Source organism: Entelurus aequoreus, linkage group LG21 (assembly GCF_033978785.1).
Source record: "Entelurus aequoreus isolate RoL-2023_Sb linkage group LG21, RoL_Eaeq_v1.1, whole genome shotgun sequence".
NCBI classification, from domain to species: domain Eukaryota; kingdom Metazoa; phylum Chordata; class Actinopteri; order Syngnathiformes; family Syngnathidae; genus Entelurus; species Entelurus aequoreus.
The window spans coordinates 32,924,782-32,950,483 of NC_084751.1; the positions used below are offsets into that span (position 1 = coordinate 32,924,782).

At 38.6% G+C, this 25,702-nt stretch overlaps 1 protein-coding gene across 2 annotated transcripts in view; it reads left to right on the forward strand.

Annotated features, from left to right (window-relative positions):
* megf10 (multiple EGF-like-domains 10) overlaps positions 1-25,702 on the forward strand; it is a 134,247-nt gene that overhangs the window by 59,834 nt on the left and 48,711 nt on the right. For both annotated transcript variants that reach the window (XM_062031517.1, XM_062031516.1), the window contains exons 6-8: positions 10,092-10,338; positions 12,230-12,350; positions 25,239-25,375. In XM_062031517.1, coding sequence (XP_061887501.1) covers positions 10,092-10,338; positions 12,230-12,350; positions 25,239-25,375 — 505 coding nt within the window. The remainder of the gene's footprint in view (positions 1-10,091; positions 10,339-12,229; positions 12,351-25,238; positions 25,376-25,702) is intronic.

Below are 25,702 nucleotides of genomic sequence, written 5' to 3' on the forward strand. Positions count from 1 at the left end.
AGGCTATTTCATCCCTACAAGCCTGTTTCGTAGGTTTCCCTGCTCTTTGGGGGATCCCTGAAGAGCTTGTAGGGATGAAATAGCCTCTGTGTTTTTTCCTGACCTAACGTATATATATACATATATATGTCTTAATTAGATTATCCAAAAAATAGTGCTCGATACCGTGGTAGAGCGTAATATGTATGTGTGGGAAAAAAATCACAAGACTATTTCATCTCTACAGGCCTGTTTCATGAGGGATTTCCTCAATCCTCAGGAGATTTCCTGAGGATTGAGGAAATCCCTCATGAAACAGGCCTGTAGAGATGAAATAGTCTTGTGATTTTTTTCCCACACATATATATACCGGTACATATATATATATATATATATATATATATATATATATATATATATATATATATATATATATATATATATATATATATATATATATATATATATATATATATATATATATATATATATATATATATATATATATATATATATATATATATATATATATATATCACTATCCCCTGAACTTAATATAGAGCTTGGGAGTAGAGTCCTATAATGAAAGTTTTGGTAGTCAGTCACTGTAACTTCACAGTACATCTACCATGTATTTTGCCTCTAATCAATGTTGAGTGCAGTGGCCTTGCTATCTGTGTTCTGTGAGAGACATGTGTTTGTTTATTGCATCCCCAAAGCCAGAATTCTGAGCGATGTGGTCTGATTCATTAATTTGGTTGCTTGGGGTCACTGCCCGCCACACCGCATTGGAAGTTATTCTGAGCTTCATGTACATTCCAGATGTCCAGGGCTTGATTTCTGCACACAAACAGATTTTAAAGTGATGTGCATGAGCAAAGCTCAGTGTTTATTCGGGGAATTAATTGATTGATTTCACACTATAAGAAAATGTGCATTGGTGTTATTATTCTTTCAATCTTTCTTGAGGCCCTCCAAAAAATAAAAGACACAACTGACTTGTAACAGAGTACAACAACAAAAAAAGCGTGGCCTTGCTGTTTAGAGATAAGACACTGTTTAAATTCATTTTGTTCTGGCTATTGAGTTGAATTCAAGTTTCGGCACCAGAGGCTAGATATTCCTATCTCCTAACTGTGCACACTCTCCATTGAATAGTCGCTGTAAAGAAACCTTTGTGTTCATCAAGTTACACCCTCACATGTGCTGAATCTTGCCCTCCGGCTCTTTTTTCTTTATGAAGTCCGACTATAGCCAGAGTGTTGTTGGGTTTGGCATTGTGTAGATTTTAAAAATGAAAGACTTGAAATTACTGAATCAATTAATATGCTTCTTAAACTGTAATTTGAGTTATCTATGGAGCACATTGTGATGTGGACAAGAAAGTAAACATTGTGTGTGGCTAATGAAATGTGCATGAACTTGGAGCAAATGATTAATAGCAATAAATCTGTGTCCACATTTAATCACTCGTGGTAAATTTACTTTATTTTGGCTCCTGGCAAGTAATGCAACAACAACAAAGATTCTCCACACATTTCTTCCTGGGTTGTCCTCTTTCGTCTATCGCCTTCATCTCAAATGTTGTCACTATATTAGTACTAGACATGCTTTAAGCTAGAAAAAAAACTTGGACTTGCAGTTTAAATTGACTGAAACCAGACTGGAGAACTCAACATTTCGAAATACTGTACTGGAACGGAAAGAAAACATGACCAAAAATCTACACAACTGTGAATATTACATGAAACGGACTACACTTGACATCTAGTTTAGCTGGTGTGAGTTCTGCATTTGGAAGTAATGTTGTTATGCAAATTAGCACCACATTTAGGACATAAAACAGTGAATATTTTCTTTTTTGCCGTTTAAATTGACTGAAACCAGACTGGAGAACTCAACATTTCGAAATACTGTACTGGAACGTAAAGAAAACATGACCAAAAATCTACACAACTGTGGATTTTACATGAAACGGACTACACTTGACATCTAGTTTAGCTGGTGTGAGTTCTGCATATGGAAGTAATTTTGTTATGCAAATCAGTACCTCATTTAGGATGTAAAACAGTAGAATATTAAAAAAAATGCAGTTTAAATTGACTGAAACCAGACTGGAGAACTCAACATTTCGAAATACTGTACTGGAACGGAAAGAAAACATGACCAAAAATCTACACAACTGTGAATATTACATGAAACGGACTACACTTGACATCTAGTTTAGCTGGTGTGAGTTCTGCATATGGAAGTAATTTTGTTATGCAAATTAGTACCACATTTAGGACGTAAAACAGTAGAATATTAAAAAAATGTAGTTTAAATTGACTGAAACCAGACTGGAGAACTCAACATTTCGAAATACTGTACTGGAACGGAAAGAAAACATGACCAAAAATCTACACAACTGTAAATTTTACATGAAACGGACTACACTTGATGTCTAGTTTAGCTGGTGTGAGTTCTGCATATGGAAGTAATTTTGTTATGCAAATTAGCACCACATTTAGGACGTAAAACAGTAGAATATTTTTTTTAAATGCCGTTTAAATTGACTGAAACCAGACTGGAGAACTCAACATTTCGAAATACTGTACTGGAACGTAAAGAAAACATGACCAAAAATCTACACAACTGTGAATTTTACATGAAACGGACTACACTTGACATCTAGTTTAGCTGGTGTGAGTTCTGCATTTGGAAGTAATTTTGTTATGCAAATTAGTACCACATTTAGGACGTAAAACAGTAGAATATAAAAAAAAATGCAGTTTAAATTGACTAAAACCAGACTGGAGAACTCAACATTTCGAAATACTGTACTGGAACGTAAAGAAAACATGACCAAAAATCTACACAACTGTGAATTTTACATGAAACGGATTACACTTGACGTCTAGTTTAGCTGGTGTGAGTTCTGCATATGGAAGTAATTTTGTTATGCAAATTAGCACCACATTTAGGACGTAAAACAGTAGAATATTAAAAAAATGCTGTTTAAATTGACTGAAACCAGACTGGAGAACTCAATATTTCGAAATACTGTACTGGAACGTAAAGAAAACATGACCAAAAATCTACACAACTGTGAATATTACATGAAACGGACTACACTTGACGTCTAGTTTAGGTGGTGTGAGTTCTGCATATGGAAGTAATTTTGTTATGCAAATTAGCACCACATTTAGGACATAAAACAGTAGAATATTTTTAAAAAAATGCAGTTTAAATTGACTGAAACCAGACTGGAGAACTCAACATTTCGAAATACTGTACTGGAACGGAAAGAAAACATGACCAAAAATCTACACAACTGTGAATTTTACATGAAACGGACTACACTTGACGTCTAGTTTAGCTGGTGTGAGTTCTGCATATGGGAGTAATTTTGTTATGCAAATTAGTACCACATTTAGGACGTAAAACAATAGAATATTTAAAAAAATGCAGTTTAAATTGACTGAAACCAGACTGGAGAACTCAACATTTCGAAATACTGTACTAGAACGGAAAGAAAACATGACCAAAAATCTACACAACTGTGAATATTACATGAAACGGACTACACTTGACATCTAGTTTAGCTGGTGTGAGTTCTGCATTTGGAAGTAATGTTGTTATGCAAATTAGCACCACATTTAGGACGTAAAACAGTAGAATATTTTTTTAAAATGCCGTTTAAATTGACTGAAACCAGACTGGAGAACTCAACATTTCGAAATACTGTACTGGAACGGAAAGAAAACATGACCAAAAATCTACACCACTGTGAATTTTACATGAAACGGACTACACTTGACATCTAGTTTAGCTGGTGTGAGTTCTGCATATGGAAGTAATTTTGTTATGCAAATTAGTACCACATTTACGACGTAAAACAGTAGAATATAAAAAAAAATGCAGTTTAAATTGACTGAAACCAGACTGGAGAACTCAACATTTCGAAATACTGTACTGGAACGGAAAGAAAACATGACCAAAAATCTACACAACTGTAAATTTTACATGAAACGGACTACACTTGACGTCTAGTTTAGCTGGTGTGAGTTCTGCATATGGAAGTAATTTTGTTATGCAAATTAGCACCACATTTAGGACGTAAAACAGTAGAATATTTTTTTTAAATGCCGTTTAAATTGACTGAAACCAGACTGGAGAACTCAACATTTCGAAATACTGTACTGGAACGTAAAGAAAACATGACCAAAAATCTACACAACTGTGAATTTTACATGAAACGGACTACACTTGACATCTAGTTTAGCTGGTGTGAGTTCTGCATTTGGAAGTAATTTTGTTATGCAAATTAGTACCACATTTAGGACGTAAAACAGTAGAATATAAAAAAAAATGCAGTTTAAATTGACTAAAACCAGACTGGAGAACTCAACATTTCGAAATACTGTACTGGAACGTAAAGAAAACATGACCAAAAATCTACACAACTGTGAATTTTACATGAAACGGATTACACTTGACGTCTAGTTTAGCTGGTGTGAGTTCTGCATTTGGAAGTAATGTTGTTATGCAAATTAGCACCACATTTAGGACGTAAAACAGTTGAATATTTTTTTTAAATGCTGTTTAAATTGACTGAAACCAGACTGGAGAACTCAACATTTCAAAATACTGTACTGGAACAGAAAGAAAACATGACCAAAAATCTACAGAACTGTGTATATAACATGAAACGGACTACACTTGACATCTAGTTTAGCTGGTGTGAGTTCTGCATTTGGAAGTAATGTTGTTATGCAAATTAGCACCACATTTAGGACGTAAAACAGTTGAATATTTTTTTTAAATGCTGTTTAAATTGACTGAAACCAGACTGGAGAACTCAACATTTCGAAATACTGTACTGGAACGTAAAGAAAACATGACCAAAAATCTACACAACTGTGAATATTACATGAAACGGACTACACTTAACGTCTAGTTTAGCTGGTGTGAGTTCTGCATTTGGAAGTAATTTTGTTATGCAAATTAGTACCACATTTAGGACGTAAAACAGTAGAATATAAAAAAAAAATGCAGTTTAAATTGACTAAAACCAGACTGGAGAACTCAACATTTCGAAATACTGTACTGGAACGTAAAGAAAACATGACCAAAAATCTACACAACTGTGAATTTTACATGAAACGGATTACACTTGACGTCTAGTTTAGCTGGTGTGAGTTCTGCATTTGGAAGTAATGTTGTTATGCAAATTAGCACCACATTTAGGACGTAAAACAGTTGAATATTTTTTTTAAATGCTGTTTAAATTGACTGAAACCAGACTGGAGAACTCAACATTTCGAAATACTGTACTGGAACGGAAAGAAAACATGACCAAAAATCTACACAACTGTGAATATTACATGAAACGGACTACACTTAACGTCTAGTTTAGCTGGTGTGAGTTCTGCATATGGAAGTAATTTTGTTATGCAAATTAGCACCACATTTAGGACGTAAAACAGTAGAATATAAAAAAAAATGCTGTTTAAATTGACAGAAACCAGACTGGAGAACTCAACATTTCGAAATACTGTACTGGAACGGAAAGAAAACATGACCAAAAATCTACACAACTCTGTATATTACATGAAACGGACTACACTTGACATCTAATTTAGCTGGTGTGAGTTCTGGGTTAAATTTTTGAGTTATTTTTATGAAGAGCAATCCATTTTTTGAGTTATAAGGGTATTATTTTAACTCAATTTCAGGGTTTTCAAAACTATGAACCATTGTTGGGTTGTTTTTCAATGAGTAATGCATTTTTGGGTAAAAGGCTTTTTTAATTAAAAAGATACTTTTTTCTTGAAGGGAATTTTAATTAAGGATTAATCTCATTAACATTATTTACAATCACACATCTTATATACATGAAAATATTTGAGCACGCTGTATAGAACTACTAATGTCATGATCTGTCATGTTTGTTCAGTTTTTGACTCCCTCAGTTCCTGTTTTGAGCACCCCTGGGTTTGCGTTTTAGTTGCCATGACTGCTGATTGTTTTCACCTGCCTCTGATTAGCGTTCGGGCAGCTCACCTGCTCCTGGGCACTAATCAGAGAGCTACTTATTACCTGCTTTTAGCCACATTCAGTCTGGCTTTCCTTTTTGCCTCCACGCAACAGTTACAACGGCTACTGATTTGATTACTGAGCTAAGCTTCACCTTTTTGTTTGGCTGTTTACATGCTAAGCTTTTCTTGTTCGCTATTCCGTTAGCTTCCCGTGCTATCGGCATGCTGGTGCTCTTTTCTTTGTATCCCGTTAGTTTTATGGACAATAAATCAGTTCTTTACCTGCACGTTGCCTCTGGAGTCCCGTCGGTATCCTGGGAGAACGATCCACGCAATTATACTGTGACAACTATGACCATATACGGCAATTTTTGTTAAAACAATGTCACTCATATCTTGCTTTAGAGTATATTTTTCATGGAATAAAAATTAATTTGATCAGTAGTTGGGAACGAGTAGGACAAACCAGCAGTAAAATGTATAATTTTCAACCAACCATTGGGTCAAGGAGCGCTAAATTGCGCAACCCAATAGTTGGGTTTGGAATAACCCAACATTGTAGTGAGCATAACTCAGTTTTTATGTTAAATAAATTCAACCCCCATAGTTGGGTTATGAATCAACTTAAGAAAATCAACCTTAAAGGCCTACTGAAATGATTTTTTTTTATTTAAACGGGGATAGGAGATCTATTCTATGTGTCATACTTGATCATTTCGCGATATTGCCATATTTTTGCTGAAAGGATTTAGTATAGAACAACGACGATAAAGATTGCAACTTTTGGTATCTGATAAAAAAAAGGCTTGCCCCTACCGGAAGTAGCGTGACGTAGTCAGTTGAACATATACGCAAAGTTCCCTATTGTTTACAATGATGGCCGCATGAAGTGAGAGAGATTCGGACCGAGAAAGCGACAATTTCCCCATTAATTTGAGCGAGGATGAAAGATTTGTGGATGAGTAAAGTGCAAGTGAAGGACTAGTGGGGAGTTGAAGCTATTCAGATAGGGAAGATGCTGTGAGAGCCGGGGGTGACCTGATATTCAGCTGGGAATGACTACAACAGTAAATAAACACAATACATATATATACTCTATTAGCCACAACACAACCAGGCTTATATTTAATATGCCACAAATTAATCCTGCATAAAAACACCTGCGTGTTTGTTATGCTAGCTCCTAGCTCCTCTGCTAGCTCCTAGCTCCATAGAACACGCCAATACAATTCAAACACCTGATCAACACACACAATCACTCAGCCCAAAAGACCGTTCACCTAACCCAAGGTTCATAAAGCTTATATATTTTTAAAAAGTTACGTACGTGACGCGCACATACGGTCAAGCTATCAAATGTTTAGCAGCCAAGGCTGCATACTCACGGTACCTGATATTCAGCTGGGAATGACTACAACAGTAAATAAACACAAGACATATATATACTCTATTAGCCACAACACAACCAGGCTTATATTTAATATGCCACAAATTAATCCTGCATAAAAACACCTGCGTGTTTGTTATGCTAGCTCCTAGCTCCTATGCTAGCTCCTAGCTCCATAGAACACGCCAATACAATTCAAACACCTGATCAAAATACACAATCACTCAGCCCAAAAGACCGTTCACCTAACCCAAGGTTCATAAAGCTTATATATTTTTAAAAAGTTACGTACGTGACGCGCACGTACGGTCAAGCTATCAAATGTTTAGCAGCCAAGGCTGCATACTCACGGTACCTGGTATTCAGCTGGGAATGACTAAAACAGTAAATAAACACAAGACATATATTTACTCTATTAGCCACAACACAACCAGGCTTATATTTAACATGACACAAATTAATCCTGCATAAAAACACCTACGTCTTTGTTATGCTAACTCCTAGCTCCTATGCTAGCTCCTAGCTCCATAGAACACGCCAATACAATTCAAACACCTGATCAACACACACAATCACTCAGCCCAAAAGACCGTTTACCTAACCCAAGGTTCATAAAGCTTATATATTTTAAAAAAGTTACGTACATACGCAAAAAAAAGTTGCGCACATACGGTCAAGCGATCAAATGTTTAGAAGCCAAAGCTGCATACTCACAGTAGCACGTCTGCGTCTTTGTCATCCAAATCAAAGTAATCTTGGTAAGAGTCTGTGTTGTCCCAGTTCTCTACAGGCGTCTGTGTATCGAAGTCAAAAGTCCTCCTGGTTAGAGTCTCTGTTATCCGAGTTCTTCCATCTTGACTGCATCTTTCGGGAATGTAAACAAAGAAGCGCCGGCTGTGTACTGTTGTTGCTGACTACGTTTGAAAAATACGTCCATTTCGCACCGACAACTTTCTTCTTTGCTTGCTCAGCTTCCTTCTCCATAATGCAATGAACATGATTGCAACAGATTCACGAACACAGATGTCCAGAATACTGTGGAATTATGAAATGAAAACAGAGCTTTTTCGTATTGGCTTCAATGTGGAAGGCATACCCGTGTTCCCCGGGATACGTCACGCGCATACGTCATCCGCAGAGGCGTTTCGAACCGGAAGTTTAGCGGCAAATTTAAAATGTCACTTTATAAGTTAACCCGGCCGTATTGGCATGTGTTATAATGTTAAGATTTCATCATTGATATATAAACTATCAGACTGCGTGGTCGGTAGTAGTGGGTTTTAGTAGGCCTTTAAGAAAGTCAATGACTTCACTATAAAAGTGGGTGACATTGTTATCACCAGGAAAGATGAGGTCACCTACCTAGGTTCCATTCTAGAGGCTAATCTTTCCTGTGATAAAATGGCAACCAAGGTAATCAGAAAGGTTAACCAACGAACGAGATTTCTCTACAGAATCTCCTCTCTGGTCAACAAAAGCACCATGAGGAATCTGGCGGGAACTCTCGTTCAACCCTTTTTCGATTACGCATGCACCTCCTGGTACCCTAGCACCTCCAAAACCCTCAAATCTAAACTCCAAACATCTCAGAACAAGCTAGTCAGGTTACTTCTAGACCTCCACCCCAGATCCCACCTAACTCCTACCCACTTCTCCAAAGTGGGCTGGCTCAAGGTGGAGGACAGGGTTAAACAACTTGCACTGAGCCTAGTCTATAAAATCCGCTACACCTCCCTGATACCGAAGTACATGTCAAACTACTTCCTTAACGTAAATGACCGCCATAACCACAACACCAGGGGGAGCTCCACTAACCACGTTAAACCCAGATTCCGAACTAACAAAGGTCTTAACTCATTCTCTTTCTATTCCACATCAATGTGGAATGCGCTCCCAACAGGTATAAAAGAAAGGGCATCTCTATCCTCCTTCAAAACCGCAATAAAAGTTCACCTCCAGGCAGCTACAACCCTTAACTAACACCCTCCCCGGATTGCTAATATTGAAATGCTAATAATCAAATGTAAACAATCAAATGCAGATACTTTTTCCTATGCCTTCTGATCTCTCTCTCTCTCTCTCTCTCTCTCTCCCTCTCTCTCTCTCTCTATGTCCACTACTTGCTGTCCATATCCTAACCCCCCCCCCCCCCCCTCCACACCCCTGATTGTAAATAATGTAAAAAATTCAATGTGATTATCTTGTGTGATGACTGTATTATGATAATAGTATATATGATAGTATATATCTGTATCATGAATCAATTTAAGTGGACCCCGACTTAAACAAGTTGAAAAACTTATTCGGGTGTTACCATTTAGTGGTCAATTGTACGGAATATGTACTTCACTGTGCAACCTACTAATAAAAGTCTCAATCAATCAAAAAAAACTCAACATTGAGTTAGCATAACTCAACTTTTGGGTTACATAATTTAACCCCATAGTTTGGTTGGGAATAACCCAACATTAAGTTATCATAACTCAACTTTTTCGTTGAATAATTCAACGCACAAGTTGGGTTGAAAAAATTTACCCAAAATGTTGAGTTAAAATAACTCAAACAAGGGGTTCGTCCTTTTCTGAACCAGCAGTTGGGTTAAAATTGGGTTATTTTTTAATAACCCAATTTATAGTTTTGTATTGTTTTTTTCTGACAAAGGTGATGCTTTCAAATCGTAATCATTTTCTCTTCATTTTCGTCAGCATGTGACGGTGACCACTGGGGCCCTCACTGCAGTCACAGATGTCAGTGCCAGAACAAGGCTCTGTGCAACCCCATCACCGGAGCCTGTATCTGCACTCCTGGGTACAAAGGTTGGCGCTGTGAGGACGCATGTGACGTTGACACCTATGGTAATGGTTGCCAGCAGAAATGCCAGTGCCAGAATGGAGCTCGCTGTCACCATGTGACTGGAGAATGCAAGTGCTCATCTGGATACACCGGGGCTTTGTAAGTCTGCATGACAATGTGACGGTCTGCATCAAATCCTAACAGTAATATGAAGAACTAATTATTACATGTTACATCTAGCCTTGGTCTTTTCCTGCAGCTGACTATACAAAATGACTATAGTGTCAAAGCTAAAAGCTAAGCAGAGCTGCAATGCAGAACAGTTAAGTACCGTATTTTTTGGACTATAAGTCGCAGTTTTTTTCATAGTTTGGCGACTTATACTCAGGAGCGACTTATGTGTGAAATTATTAACACATTACCGTAAAATATCAAATGATATTATTTAGCTCATTCACGTAAGAGACTAGACATATAAGATTTCATGGGATTTAGCGATTAGGAGTGACAGATTGTTTGGTAAACGTATAGCATGTTCTATATGTTATAGTTATTTGAATGACTCTTACCATAATATGTTACGTTAACATACCAGGCACGTTCTCAGTTGGTTATTTATGCGTCATGTAACGTACACTTATTCAGCCTGTTGTTCACTATTCTTTATTTATTTTAAATTGCCTTTCAAATGTCTATTATTAGTGTTGGGTTTTATCAAATAAATTTCCCCAAAAAATGCGACTTATACTCCAGTGCGACTTATATATGTTTTTTTCCTTCTTTATTATGCATTTTCGGCCGGTGCGACTTATACTCCGGAGCGACTTATATTCCGAAAAATACGGTACATATGAGCCATATTAGACATAAAAAATATAGATTCATTTAATTTATGTTGAAAAATGTCAAAATTCTTGTTTTCTTCACGACTGGGTTCAAATTCAATGCAGGATTGGTTATGAGATTAAGATATCAATTGTCTGTGACCACAGATGAGTTATTTAAAAGTATTAAAAATTCCTTGAGTGTATTATTTATTCCAACGTAAATCCCTGCTAACAGTGTTGGAAACCTCCAACCTAGGGTGGAAGAGCAAAGTTTGCATGCTAATTTTAGCATACCAACAAAGAAGCATTTAGCATACTTACATGATACCACCAAGAAGGGAATCCTGGATTTTGTTTAGGTTTAAATGTCGAAATTAGCAAAAACGTTAGAATAAAATAAGACCAATTATTGTACTTAGATGGCGCAAAGTAATGAATGAAACAAAAACGACAAATATTTTGTGATATTACAAATATAAATCGAATTAGAATCAGATTTATTGGCCAAGTATGTTTAACACATAAGGAATGTGACTTGGTGGACTCCGCTCTCTTTGTTCAATGCAAGAAACAAAGAAAATTGTAACAACTACAAGAGAGCACAATGCGGGGCGCCTTCTTGGTATCATCAGTTTTGTATCCACCATTTACTGATACTATATTTGGTATCACTACTGTCAATGTTTGTATTGATCTGTGCCCACCTCTGTTTACATTCAGGAGCTCAAGCTTAGCGGTTAGCATGACTTCTGTATCCTCATACGTAGCGTACAGCATGTTTAGCTATTTCTTGTCCCCCCCCCGGCAGAAACTTACTTTATGTGCCGCCAACTCACTAGCGGGTCAGCTACATTGTTTTGAAGACGCAATTGTTTGCTTGTCGCTGTCAAATTTGAGGGACCGAGCTAGACTGTGTCTTCAGCATGCATTATCACAATATGACGATAGTGTTATAATGTCTATCGTTGGCCAAATTTGTATAATTTATTTTGTTAATTTTTTATATCGCACAACCCTAGTGATAAACTTAATTTGTATTCGGCAAATGACGGATAATACATCGATAGTAACAAAAAGCCTAGCAGAGCTAAGAAAAGTTCAAACCAGAGTATGTCATACATGACTGCATATGTAATAGCTGAAATGTGGGCATTCAAATACCTTTGCATAGTCTACACATGGATGCATTCATTTTAACATGATGATGCCATGTTTGTCCTCAGTTGTGAGGACTTGTGCCCACCAGGTAAACATGGACAGCAGTGTGAAGAGAGGTGCCCGTGTCAGAATGGCGGAGTTTGTCATCACGTGACCGGAGAGTGCTCGTGTCCAGTAGGATGGATGGTATACACACATTCCCTCATTGTCACATTTAACGAGTTGTGTACGTCTCCATAACCAGTGTTCATATATACTAATGGTGTTCAGTGTTTCCCCCAGAAAATGTGTTAGTTAAGGTGGTGACTCTCCAGGGGGAGGGAACCGGGGAAGGGGGTGGGTGGGTGTAAGGATCGGTGTAACTCGGCCTGTCGCCATCACGTCTCCACCTCGTCGCTGCCACCACAGCCTGGGGGGGGCAATAGACAACAGACTAAGGTGAAGTAGGCCGGCTTCGTCGCGTGAAGAAGCCTACAACTTTTGGTTGTGTTTTCCGCTCCATTTGCTTAAGATATATATCTCGATAATTTTTCCGTAAAGTAAAAACAAAACAGTCCTAGTTACCTGAGATTCTAAAATAATGACTTACAAAGTCAGATTAATGACTTACTGTAAGTAAGCGTTTGCAATAAGCGTTTGAAAAAAAGAGTTAAAAGTGGGGCCACATGCTGACATATGCTCAACTCATCATGCTTAATTTGTTACAGCATTTGGGAAGCCTGTAGTTGATTTTTATTATGTGAATGTTATATTTTTTTATCAACATATGATAGCAGGGACCCTGGCATTCAAAAATAGGCTGCTACATTACTAATGATTAATGTAACTATGGCTGAAAAAATAGTACAATAGCAATTAATATAAGATTATTAATCTACTTGTTAATTTACTGTTAATATCTGCTTACTTTCTCTATTAACATGTTCTAGTTACACTTTTGTTAAAATGTAATAATCGCTTATTCTTCTGTTTGGATGCTTTACATTAGTTTTGGATGATACCACAAATTTGGGTATCAATCCGATACCAAGTCGTTACAGGATCATACATTGGTCATATTCAAAGTCCTATTACGTATTAACGAGTTTATAAACATAATATAAATCTTAAAAAAATGAAAGAAGATTTTGTGATGCTAAAAAATATTGATGTAATCATAGTAGTATCGACTAGATACGATAAGCCATACTTGCCAACCTTGAGACCTCCGATTCCGGGAGGTAGGGGGTGGGGTGGGGCGTGGTCGGGGGTGGGGGGGCGTGGTTAAGAGGGTAGGAGTATATTTACAGCTAGAGTTCACCAACTCAAGTATTTCATATATCTTTCATATATATATATATATATATATATATATATATATGAAATACTTGACTTTCAGTGAATTCTAGCTATATATATATACAGTATATATATTTTCTTTATTATATATATAAATAAAAGAAATACTTGAATTTCAGTGTGCCGGAGGCTATCCAGTAGATGGCAGTATTGTCCTGTTTAAGAGTGTCACAACATTGCTGTTTACGGCAGACGAACTGCTTTACGGTAGACAAAACGTGACTGCTGTTGTTGTGTGTTGTTACCGCGCTGGGAGGACGTTAATGAAACTGCCTAACAATAAACCCACATAAGAAACCAAGAACTCGCCCTCGATCATTCTACAGTTATAACGTGATTAGGCAGGCACGCTGTTTATATCGTGGGGAAGCGGACGTGAAAACAGACTGTCGCCGCTGTCCCCACTCAGGTCCGCATTGAGCAGCAGGGGGCGTGGCCTCCAGCTCCGGCTGAATTCCGGGAGTTTATCGGGAGAAAATTTCTTCCGGGAGGTTATCGGGAGAGGCGCTGAATTCCGGGAGTCTCCCGTTAAACCGGGAGGGTTGGCAAGTATGAGATACGCTCCTGTACTTGGTATCATTACAGTGGATGTCAGGTGTAGATTCACCCATGGCATTTGTTTACATTCAGTAATGACGCCGGTGAGCTACGGTGTGTAGTGAAGCATGTTTAGCTATTCCTCGTCCTGCAGGGATGATACTTGTAAGAAACATACTTTATTTGTTGCCATGGAGGCAAGAATTAGTGATTTAGAAGTAGCTACAACACTGCAGACTGCGAATAGACTTTAGCCGCTAGCTGGCTAGCCATGTCTTAAAGCACCTTTTCCTGAGGGCATTTCAGTGTTATAACTTCACCTTTATCTTTAGTTTTTAAGCCAAAATGCGTCCGTTCTCCCTTTTCTGTCTACACACTGTGTCTGCTTGTAAGTACTCGGTGAATGTGCGCTGCCGCACATGCTCCTCTGGCGGGTGCTGGGGTGAGAAAACAAAATATTCAGTCTACGCCTGGTCCCCTGGAGAGGGGTTCCAGACTGAGGCCAAGGGGGAAAAAAACACATAACCATAGCACACATAAGCATGTGTGTAAGAGGGAAAATCAAACATTAAAGAACACAAAGGACATTAAAGACATTAAAAGAGCAGAGCTGATGCAACCAGCCATTTCTACATACAGCTACAAAAAAAAAAAAACTAAATAAAAAACATTTAAAAACTGTGGTGGCCTCTGCGGTGTTCCACGCCATCGTCTGCTGAGGTGGGGGAGCATGGCCAGAGACAGGAGCAGACTCAACAAAGCAACCAAGAGAGCCGACTCCACCCTCGGCCGCCCACTAACTCTCGGCCAGTGTCCAGTCTGCATGGATGAGCGCCATTTCATGGGCGGTGTTAATTATGTGCCTCCACTTCGATTATGTATTTTCCCTGCCAGCCATGTTGTAGTTTTTAGTGCATCCATAGCGAGTCTACTGACAGATAGACGTCTGAACTGTCCGCCACTTTGTATTAGAAATAGCAACAGCGGAGGAAGCATGTGCACGTATGAGCCAGTCTGCCCCACAACAAAAGGACAGAGTAGAAGAAGGAACATCCATCCATCCATTTTCTACCGCTTGTCCCTTTTGGGGTCGCGGGGGGTGCTGGAGCCTTTCTCAGCTGCATTCGGGCGGAAGGCGGGGTACACCCTGGACAAGTCGCTATCTCATCGCAGGGCCAACACAGATAGACAGACAACATTCACACTCACATTCACACACTAGGGACAATGTAGTGTTGCTAATCAACTTATCCCCAGGTGCATGTTTTTGGCGGTGGGAGGTAGCCGGAGTACCCGGAGGGAACCCACGAAGTCACGGGGAGAACATGCAAACTCCACACAGAAAGATCCCGAGCCCGGGTTTGAATTTAGGACTACTCAGGCCCTTCGTATTGTGAGGCACATGCACTAACCCCTGTGCCACCATGCTGTCTAAGAAGGAACATATTGACTAAAAATTCGGACTACAATGGCGGACTTGCGCAAAGCACTTCCAGTAAATTTCTACCATATATAGAGATATCCGCTGACATCACAACTGGGAAAAACTTCACAAATTGGGTAATTACCAAATGGCTCGTTTGGTGGAAGTATGAAGGAAGGCAAGATTGTTTTATAAATATCGCTGCAATGCCTCTATGGTTTGATTGAACATTTTTGGGATTTATTCAGATGACACAAAAGCAGATACCAATAGGTAAGAAAAGTTGATTTTGCATATTAGGTCCCCTTTAAGCACATGCTGTGTGTGAGGTATAAATGACATCACCATCCACACCAGCACAGAACTGCTCGTCAAACTGCAGAGGGTCCAGGCAGCTGAATAATCAGTTTCTGCAGCGTTGTTTTGATTAAACTCTCCCAGCTGTCTCCTCACCTGGTCAGCTGACACTGTCATGTGGGGTGATGAAGAGGGTGTAAGGGTCATCATCAGGGCCGCTCGTAATGGAGGGGTGGAGTGAAAGCAGTAATGATTGTGATAGTGCCGCCAGGTGTTGAGCCGAACTCGGGATGAGCAGCTAGGACTAGTGAGCTGAACCTGTTTAAAAACAATATAGTTCATTGACCATACCCAGCATTGGATATGTTTCTTTAGGGCAGGGGTGTCAAACTCATTTTAGATCGGGGGCCACATGGAGAAAAATCACGGCACGATAACTTCAAAATAAAGACAAATTCAGATTGTTTTCTTTGTTTAAAAAAAGAACAAGCACATTCTGAAATTGTACAAATCATAATGTTATTGTTTTTGTTTTTTGTTTTTTACAATTACCTGTTGCGGTTATTAGTATACCGTATTTTTCGGACTATAAGTCACAGTTTTTTTCATAGTTTGGCCGGTGGTGCGACTTATACTCAGGAGCGACTTATGTGTGAAATTAAAATTGTACAAATCATAATGTTATTGTTTTTGTTTTTTGTTTTTTACAATTACCTGTTGCGGTTATTAGTATACCGTATTTTTCGGACTATAAGTCACAGTTTTTTTCATAGTTTGGCCGGTGGTGCGACTTATACTCAGGAGCGACTTATGTGTGAAATTATTAACACATTACCGTAAAATATCAAATAATATTATTTAGCTCATTCACGTAAGAGACTAGACGTATAAGATTTCATGGGATTTAGCGATTAGGAGTGACGGATTGTTTGGTAAACGTATAGCATGTTCTATATGTTATAGTTATTTGAATGACTCTTACCATAATATGTTACGTTAACATACCAGGCACGTTCTCAGTTGGTTATTTATGCGTCATGTAACGTACACTTATTCAGCCTGTTGTTCACTATTCTCTATTTATTTTAAATTGCCTTTCAAATGTCTATTCTTGGTGTTGGGTTTTATCAAATCAATTTCCCCAAAAAATGCGACTTATACTCCAGTGCGACTTGTATATGTTTTTTTCCTCCTTTATTATGCATTTTCGGCCGGTGCGAGTTACACGACTTATAGTCCGAAAAATACGGCATATACTTTATTTGTCGTTAATTATATTTTCTGAATAAATTATGTGATAATGTTCAACTCATTGATGTTAATTTCCAATTTATCAAAATAAAGAAATAACATCAAAATCAAAATATATATATATATATTTATATATATATATATATATATTTTTTTTTAATTTTTTTTTATTTTTTATTTTTTTTTTAATTTTTTTTACAGCCCGGTTTTTTATTGTAATTTTTATGAATTTATATGAATGTGCATGAACTATTTCTGTTCAAAATAGTTTGAAATGTCACATGTTAAATGTTTTTATTAACTGTCAGTTTACTGTACTACTATAGGAGTAAGTATTTTCTATTGTTTCATTGAAAATAAAACAGCAAAGTCCATTTGGCTGTCATCTGTTTTAATTTTGAGACACATTTGTGTCAAAGTCATGATTTTTTATTTCATGCTTGAAATAAGAAATTATTACTTTAAAAAAGTAGTCTTATACTTGTGAGTCTTGATGACACAGCTTTGCAACAGTTGATATTCTAGTTCCAAGCATGTTTTACTCAATATACACTACCGTTCAAAAGTTTGGGGTCACCCAAACAATTTTGTGGAATAGCCTTCATTTCTAAGAACAAGAATAGACTGTCGAGTTTCAGATGAAAGTTCTCTTTTTCTGGCCATTTTGAGCGTTTAATTGACCCCACAAATGTGATGCTCCAGAAACTCAATCTGCTCAAAGGAAGGTCAGTTTTGTAGCTTCTGTAACGAGCTAAACTGTTTTCAGATGTGTGAACATGATTGCACAAGGGTTTTCTAATCATCAATTAGCCTTCTGAGCCAATGAGCAAACACATTGTACCATTAGAACACTGGAGTGATAGTTGCTGGAAATGGGCCTCTATACACCTATGTAGATATTGCACCAAAAACCAGACATTTGCAGCTAGAATAGTCATTTACCACATTAGCAATGTATAGAGTGTATTTCTTTAAAGTTAAGACTAGTTTAAAGTTATCTTCATTGAAAAGTACAGTGGTTTTCCTTCAAAAATAAGGACATTTCAATGTGACCCCAAACTTTTGAACGGTAGTGTATATGTATGTATGTATGTATGTATGTATGTATATATATATATATATATATATATATATATATATATATATATATATATATATATATATATATATATACGTATATATATATATATATATATATATATACGTATATATACAGCCCAGCCACCCGCCAAATTGTTTTAACCCAATGCGGCCCCCGAGTCAAAAAGTTTGGGGACCCCTGCCTTAATTGAACAATATTGCAGTCTAAAACAACACATTTGTCACTTTAAACAAGTATCAAATAATTATAGTTACATGTTTCGTACACATACAAAGTTTCCAAGGCAGTATTCAGTAACAAACCTGTCCAAATAATTCAACTTATTGCTTTATAATTTTAACCGAATTAATTATTTGTCGCCAAAAACAATTACCACTCTACTTAAAATTTAAACACAGCATAAGTATGTCATAAGGTTATTTTTTGTAATACTTACCAATTGTTATCTCAGTAATTTCACTTGACCAAGTCTTTTCTAACATTCCAAACTACAAAAATAATAAAAGTATGTACAATGACTCCTGCTGATATCGTATCGGATTAATATCAATTACCTAAGGCTTCAATATCGGAATGCTATCAGAAAGTAAAAAAGTTGTATTAGGACACCCCAAATAATAATGATAGTTCTGTGCGCCTCCTCACTTTAAAAAGCAAGTGTGGTCTGATTTTTGTGTGTGATGTGCAACACAAAATATAGATGTTTTTTCCCCATGAGGAATTATCATTAATTAAAAAATAAAAATAACTGGACGCCAATGGAAAGTGGAAGTGAGTAGTAGAAAGAAAGCAGGAATTCGAGGAAGAAAATCACAGGGTAAAAACAAATATTGAACTCTATCCAATGCGTCATTTGGGGTTGGTAGGTCTATTTCTGTTGTTTGGATAGAGACAGGCATTTCCCTGTTCCCAATCTGTATGCTCAGTTAAGCAGGCCATGGTCTGTACTTACTGTAACACTGTCATTAATCCTCTCTTGTCTCTCACAAACGGCTCAATTTGGGGGCAAGTGAATGTCTTGCCCCCTCAAATCAAAATGTTTGAAGTTGAAAAAGTACATTTTCTAATACCCACAAAATGTAACGTTTTTTATGGACCATAGGGCGCACTGGATTATAAGGCGCACTGATGATGAGCGGGTCTAGTCAGGTCTATTTTCATACAAAAGGCGCACCGCATTAAAGGGGTCTTTTTTTTAATTTCTAAATGTAAAACACTTCCTTGTGGTCTACAGTGAAGTGAATTACATTTATATAGCGCTTTTTCTCAAGTGACTCAAAGCGCTTTACATTATGAAACCCAATATCTAAGTTACATTTAAACCAGTGTGGGTGGCACTGGGAGCAGGTGGGTAAAGTGTCTTGCCCAAGGACACAACGGCAGTGACTAGGATGGCGGAAGCGGGGATCGAACCTGCAACCCTCAAGTTGCTGGCACGGCCGCTCTACCAACCGAGCTATACCGTCCCATACATAACATGTAATGGTGGTTCTTTGGTCAAAATGTTGCATAGATTATGTTTTACAGATCATCTTCAAGCCGCTTTCTGACAGTCGCTTCAGGATGCACCGTTTTGTGGGCGGTCTTATTTACGTGGTCCACCTTAGGCAGCGTCTTCTCCCCGTCATCTTTGTTGTAGCGGTGTAGCGTGCAAGGACGGGAGTGGAAGAAGTGTCAAAAGATGGAGCTAACTGTTTTAATGACATTCAGACTTTACTTAAATCAATAACGGAGCAGCATCTCCTCATCCGTGGCTCACTAGTGCAAAAACAATGCCGGAAATGTGTCCTGTGAAAAACCGTCCGACCGGAACTCTCTAATAACTAAAGTTACTTGGGTGAATAATGTAAACTCAATACACTGGTATGTTTTAGCGCTTTCATGGCGAGTTTTCTGACAGATATAAGTAAGAACTTTACACTACTTTGTATTAGAAATGGCAACAGCGGAGGGGAATGTCCCATAACAAGAAGATAGAGGAAAAAGAAGAAGCTCATCGACTACGGTGTCGGCACGGACTACAAAGGCGGACGCGCGCAAATTTTCAGGCCTTATGCAGATCCCAAATACAGATCAGCAGGTCCCAGAAGGTAATAAAAGTTGCTTTTGCATAATATTGCAAAACTATGTCTTACTTTATACACACACCATAATAATACTTGCATGTTGAAGCACCGTACAATCCATCAAGCGGTGCGGCTTCATAGCTTACCAAAGTCATACTAAAACATTTTGATAGATATTTGAGCGCTGTGTGTAATTGTTCTATATTTTCAATTGAACATAAAACATTTTGTTGTTGTTTACTTGAGTCATATTGCAATCTACACGTATCTCTTATGTGTGACTGCCATCATATTGCAGTCTACATGTATCTCTTATGTGTACCATGTACCAAATAAAACAGCTTTGTTAAGCACAACCAAAATTATTCCGTACATTAGGCGCACTGTCGAGTTTTGAGAAAATGAAAGGATTTTAAAGGCCTACTGAAATGATTTTTTTTTATTTAAACGGGAATAGCAGATCCATTATATGTGTCGTACTTGATCATTTCGCGATATTGCCATATTTTTGCTGAAAGGATTTAGTAGAGAAAATCGACGATAAAGTTCGCAACTTTTGCTCGCTGATAAAAAAAAGCCTTGCCTGTACCGGCAGTAGCGTGACGTCACAGGAGCTAGTATTCCTCACAATTCCCCGTTGTTTACAATGGAGCGAGAGAGATTCGGACCGAGAAAGTGACGATTACCCCAATAATTTGAGCGAGGATGAAAGATTCGTAGATGAGGAACGTTACAGTGAAGGACTTGAGAGGCAGTGATGGACGTATCTTTTTTCGCTCTGACCGTAACTTAGGTACAAGCTGGCTCATTGGATTCCACACTCTCCTTTTTCTATTGTGGATCACGGATTTGTATTTTAAACCACCTCGGATACTATATCCTCTTGAAAATGAGAGTCGAGCACGCGAAATGGACATTTAAAGTGACTTTTATCTCCAAGACCATACATCGGTGACACACTTAGCTACTGAGCTAACGTGATAGCATCCTTCTCAAATGAAGATAGAAACAAAATAAATAAACCCCTGACTGGAAGGATAGACAGAAGACCAACAATAATATTAAACCATGTACATGTAACTACACGGTTAAAAATTCTCAGCCTGGTAAGGCTTAACTATGCTGTTGCTTACGACGCTAAGGCTAATTTAGAAAACTTAGCAACCGGACCTCACAGAACTATGTACTCTCTCCTTTTTCTATTGTGGATCACGGATTTGTATTTTAAACCACCTCGGATACTATATCCTCTTGAAAATGAGAGTCGAGCGCGCGAAATGGACATTTAAAGTGACTTTTATCTCCAAGACAATACATCGGTGACACACTTTGCTACTGAGCTAACGTGATAGCGTCGTTCTCAAATGAAGATAAAAACAAAATAAATAAACCCCTGACTGGAAGGATAGACAGAAGACCAAAAATACTATTAAACCATGTACATGTAACTACACGGTTAAAAATTCTCAGCCTGGTAAGGCTTAAAAATGCTGTTGCTAACGACGCTAAGGCTAATTTAGCAACTTAGCAACCGGACCTCACAGAGCTATGATAAAACATTAGCGCTCCACCTACGCCAGCCAGCCCTCATCTTCCCATCAACAGCCGTGCTCACCTGCGTTCCAGCGATCAACGGCGCGACGAAGGACTTCATCCGTGGGTTTGGCGGCAAGCATCGGCTAGGCGTCTGCTTTCAGGGTAAGTGTCTTGCCCAAGGACACAACGGAAGTTGTTGTGTTGCTGTAAGTATTGTAATGCCCCGCAGTGGAGAAGGAGTCACACAGACGAGGATGCGCTGCTCAATCGCTTTATTAACAAGCGGTAACTGGTTGTAGTTAAAAAAGTAACGCACACACATACACGAGCTGCTGTTAGCCAAAACTCACGCTCACACACACTCAAGTTCTCCGCCAACTCACTCGCGCATTAGCGTTCCCCAAACCCTTAAAGACACAGTACACTAATGCAAATATCACAGATATTACAGTATTGTACTTAGCCGCTAAGACACCGATCGATCCCACCTACAACGTTCTTCTTTGCAGTCTCCATTGTTCATTAAACAAATTGCAAAAGATTCACCAACACAGATGTCCAGAATACTGTGGAATTTTGTCGAAGAAAACAAGAGGCTTTTCTATCGGGTCAGATAGGGTCCAACCACTTCCGTTGCTTTTGTGACGTCACGCGCATAAATCATATCCAAAGGAGTTTTTCAACCGGAAGTGTGGCGGGAATTTTAAAATTGCACTTTATAAGTTAACCCGGCCGTATTGGCATGTGTTGCAATGTTAAGATTTCATCATTGATGTATAAACTATCAGACTGCGTGGTTGGTAGTAGTGGGTTTCAGTAGGCCTTTAAGTGCGCCTTATTTTCCTAAAAATATGGTATGTATGTCAATTTGACAAAATTATCCACAATGGCGGAGAAATCCGCTGAAAAGGGACACGCTACAACACTCGCATATTGTCATCTTCCCTCTGTTCTGTTCATCACCTGTGTCAGGCTCCGCGAGTCCGCCCGCACACAGACACACACACCCCTCCTCTCAGCCCTGAGTAAACCTACGTCAACGAATAAAAACGAGACGAAAAGTTGTCAGAAACAAAATCCACTCATATTTAATTTTGTCTTGTAAATGAGTGGGACACATTTCGGAATATATCCAATTGAAGTTCTTTATTAGTGTACAATTCTGAGATGAGGAAGCAGAATTTCCCACTGGCAGCGCCAAAACAAAAGTGTGGATTTAACATGTTCTTGTAACGGTACAGCGGGAAAGGAGACGGCACTGAGACAGGGACGTCGCTTAGCTTGCAGCGTATTTACTTGTACAAAGGAATGATTATGTGTAACTAATCCAAAGATGTGTGGAGACTATGTGAAGTAATTATCTGTTGAGGGTTACTGGGTGGTGTCGGAGGTGCGTGTTAAGGCAGATGCAAACGTCCAGAAAGGGCAAGGCAGGCTCGGAGGTTTAAGGACAGGCAAGTGGTCAGGGGCTGGAGCGAGGCGTTGTCGTTCGGCGGCAGGCGAAAGGCCGAGATCCGGAAAGGCAGCAGGGAGTCCAGAGGGGATCCGGGGAGACGAGACCCACATCTCGAAACCAGGGAATGACGCGAAGCTGCTGGATGACGACACAGGACAAGACACGATGAGCACAAAGGAGATGAAACACAAAGAGCGAGGAAGCACATAGGCGAGGAAAGCTGGAGACGTGTGAGGCTTACTGTACTAGTACAGGTCGCTACGTTCTGGCACTGGAACGCAGGACACGCTGGCTTAAGAAGGCAGGGGAGCTTTCATCAGCGTCAGGTGTGTTGATTGTTTATTGAGTTCAGGAGAGGAATGTGTCTAGTGGTGTGCTCAGAGGAGTGCACAGCAGAATGTGTGGTGGCAGGTGATTGAACCGTCACAGTTCTATCTACATCATAACATGTGAACACCTGGGAGAAACTAAGACGAAACATTTTTATCGATCGACATCACAGACTGTAAGTTAAAGCTGTGTGTATTTGCTGCTTCAGGTGTTCTGTCGAAATGAGCTGTTTCGAGGAAAATATGCGGGGAAATTGCGGGCATTGGACAAAGTTGAGAGGCTGCACATAATTCACAGGGATTGGTTGAATCTACGTGAATTGGCGTGATCGCAAATTCATTGAGGGACTTTTAAGTAGGGCCCTCATTTATAGGACAACTGTCTTACAGTACAAAGAAGTAAGTAAGTAAGTAAGTAAATTTGATCTATAAAGCACTTTTCACAGATAAAATCACAAAGCCCTGTACAAAACATAGGTGAAGTAAAACAACAATTCAATTAAAACAACAGGGGCAACATCATGAAAGGGATACAAAGTGGATTAAAATTGATAGTTAAAAGGTGCATTAACTAAAAGCTTTACTAAAAAGAGAAGTCTTCAAATGGTTTTTTTAAGTTTCAACACAGTCAAGATGACGGAGGGACTGGTGAAAATTGTTCAAGAGTCTGGGAGCTATAGCCTGGAATGCCAGGTCTCCACAGGTTTTTAAACGAGTTTTGGGATCTTTAGAAGACCCTGGCCTAAAGACTGCAGGTTGCGCCCTTAAGAGTAGGGGCATAGCAAGTCAGTGATGTACTAAGGGGCCCCACCATGCAATGCACCGAATGTCAGGTGTCATGTTCTGTGGTCATGTTTTGTTTTGTTATTTTCTGGTTGTTTAAAACTCTTTTAGTTCCTGTTTACACTCCCTTGTTTGGTCACCATGTCAACTGATTAGTTTCACCTGTCTCATGTGTTGGACTCACACACCTGTTTTTAATTATGAAGAGACTATTTAAGCCTGTAGTTGCCAGGTAGTCGGCCTGGCGACATTACTCTTGATACTCTTTATGATACTCTGTTCTTGCTATGTGCTACTCTGATTACTCTGTCCATGCCATAGTTCATGCTGCTCATTTCATGCTCGTTTCACGTCACAGTAAGTGTAGTTTAGTTTCATGTCCATAGTTTCTGCCCTTGTGTTAGTTTTGTTACCTGTGCCAAGTTTTTGTTCCTCCGCTGTGAGCGCCTTGTGTTTGTACCCTTTTGTAGCTTTAGAGTTAAAATTAAATAATGTATTTACCTGCAAGCTTTGTCCGGTCAAATCCGTTTGCGTCTCGGGAAAGCAATCCACGCAGTAAGCTGCGAAATAGTCCACGCCTTGACATCAGGACTACAATTTTAAACTTATTGCGAATTTTAACTGAAAGCCAATGAAGACTGGATAAAATGGGGGTAATATAGGCTGTTCTGGGTGCACCGGTCAAGAGTCCGGCAGCTGCATGTTGTACAGTCTGAAGTCTCTTTAGCGTTGACTTGTTGAAAAGAGTGAAAAGAGAATTTCAATAGTCAATACGAGATGAAATGAACGCGTGAATGATCATTTCCAGATCCAATTTGGTGCTAATATGTTCAGAACATGTTAGCAGCATGTTGGGTGTACAGTACTAGACCTGTGAGACATGCAGACAAGCCAGACATCTTAAAAACTTACAGTACTGTAAAATAATACTGTATGTATGTATGTTGTTTTTACAGGGTACAGTGTGCGGACAGCCATGTCCAGAGGGGAGATTTGGTCCAAACTGTTCTCAAGAATGTCAGTGTCACAACAATGGATTATGTTTTTCATCCAGTGGACAGTGTCTTTGCAGCCCTGGGTACACAGGAGAACGGTAAGAGGTGTCTTTCATTGGAATACAAGAAAACAATGTAGCTTTTTAAGAAATGTGAATCTTTATCATATTCAGACTAACAATTGTCCACATCCATAAAATCCCCCACTCTCCCTGAGGGTTCACCTTTTCCATAACAGAAAATAATCCCTATTATTTTCACATTTCTCAACTTTATTACTAAATTCAAACCTTCAGGTAATTTCTCCTTTTCCACATTCCAAAATCAATAATTCAACATTTTCTTTAACCGAAATTATTTTAGAATTTAAGAATGTTTACATCACATAGGAATGGGCGATATGGCCTACAATCAATATTGCAATA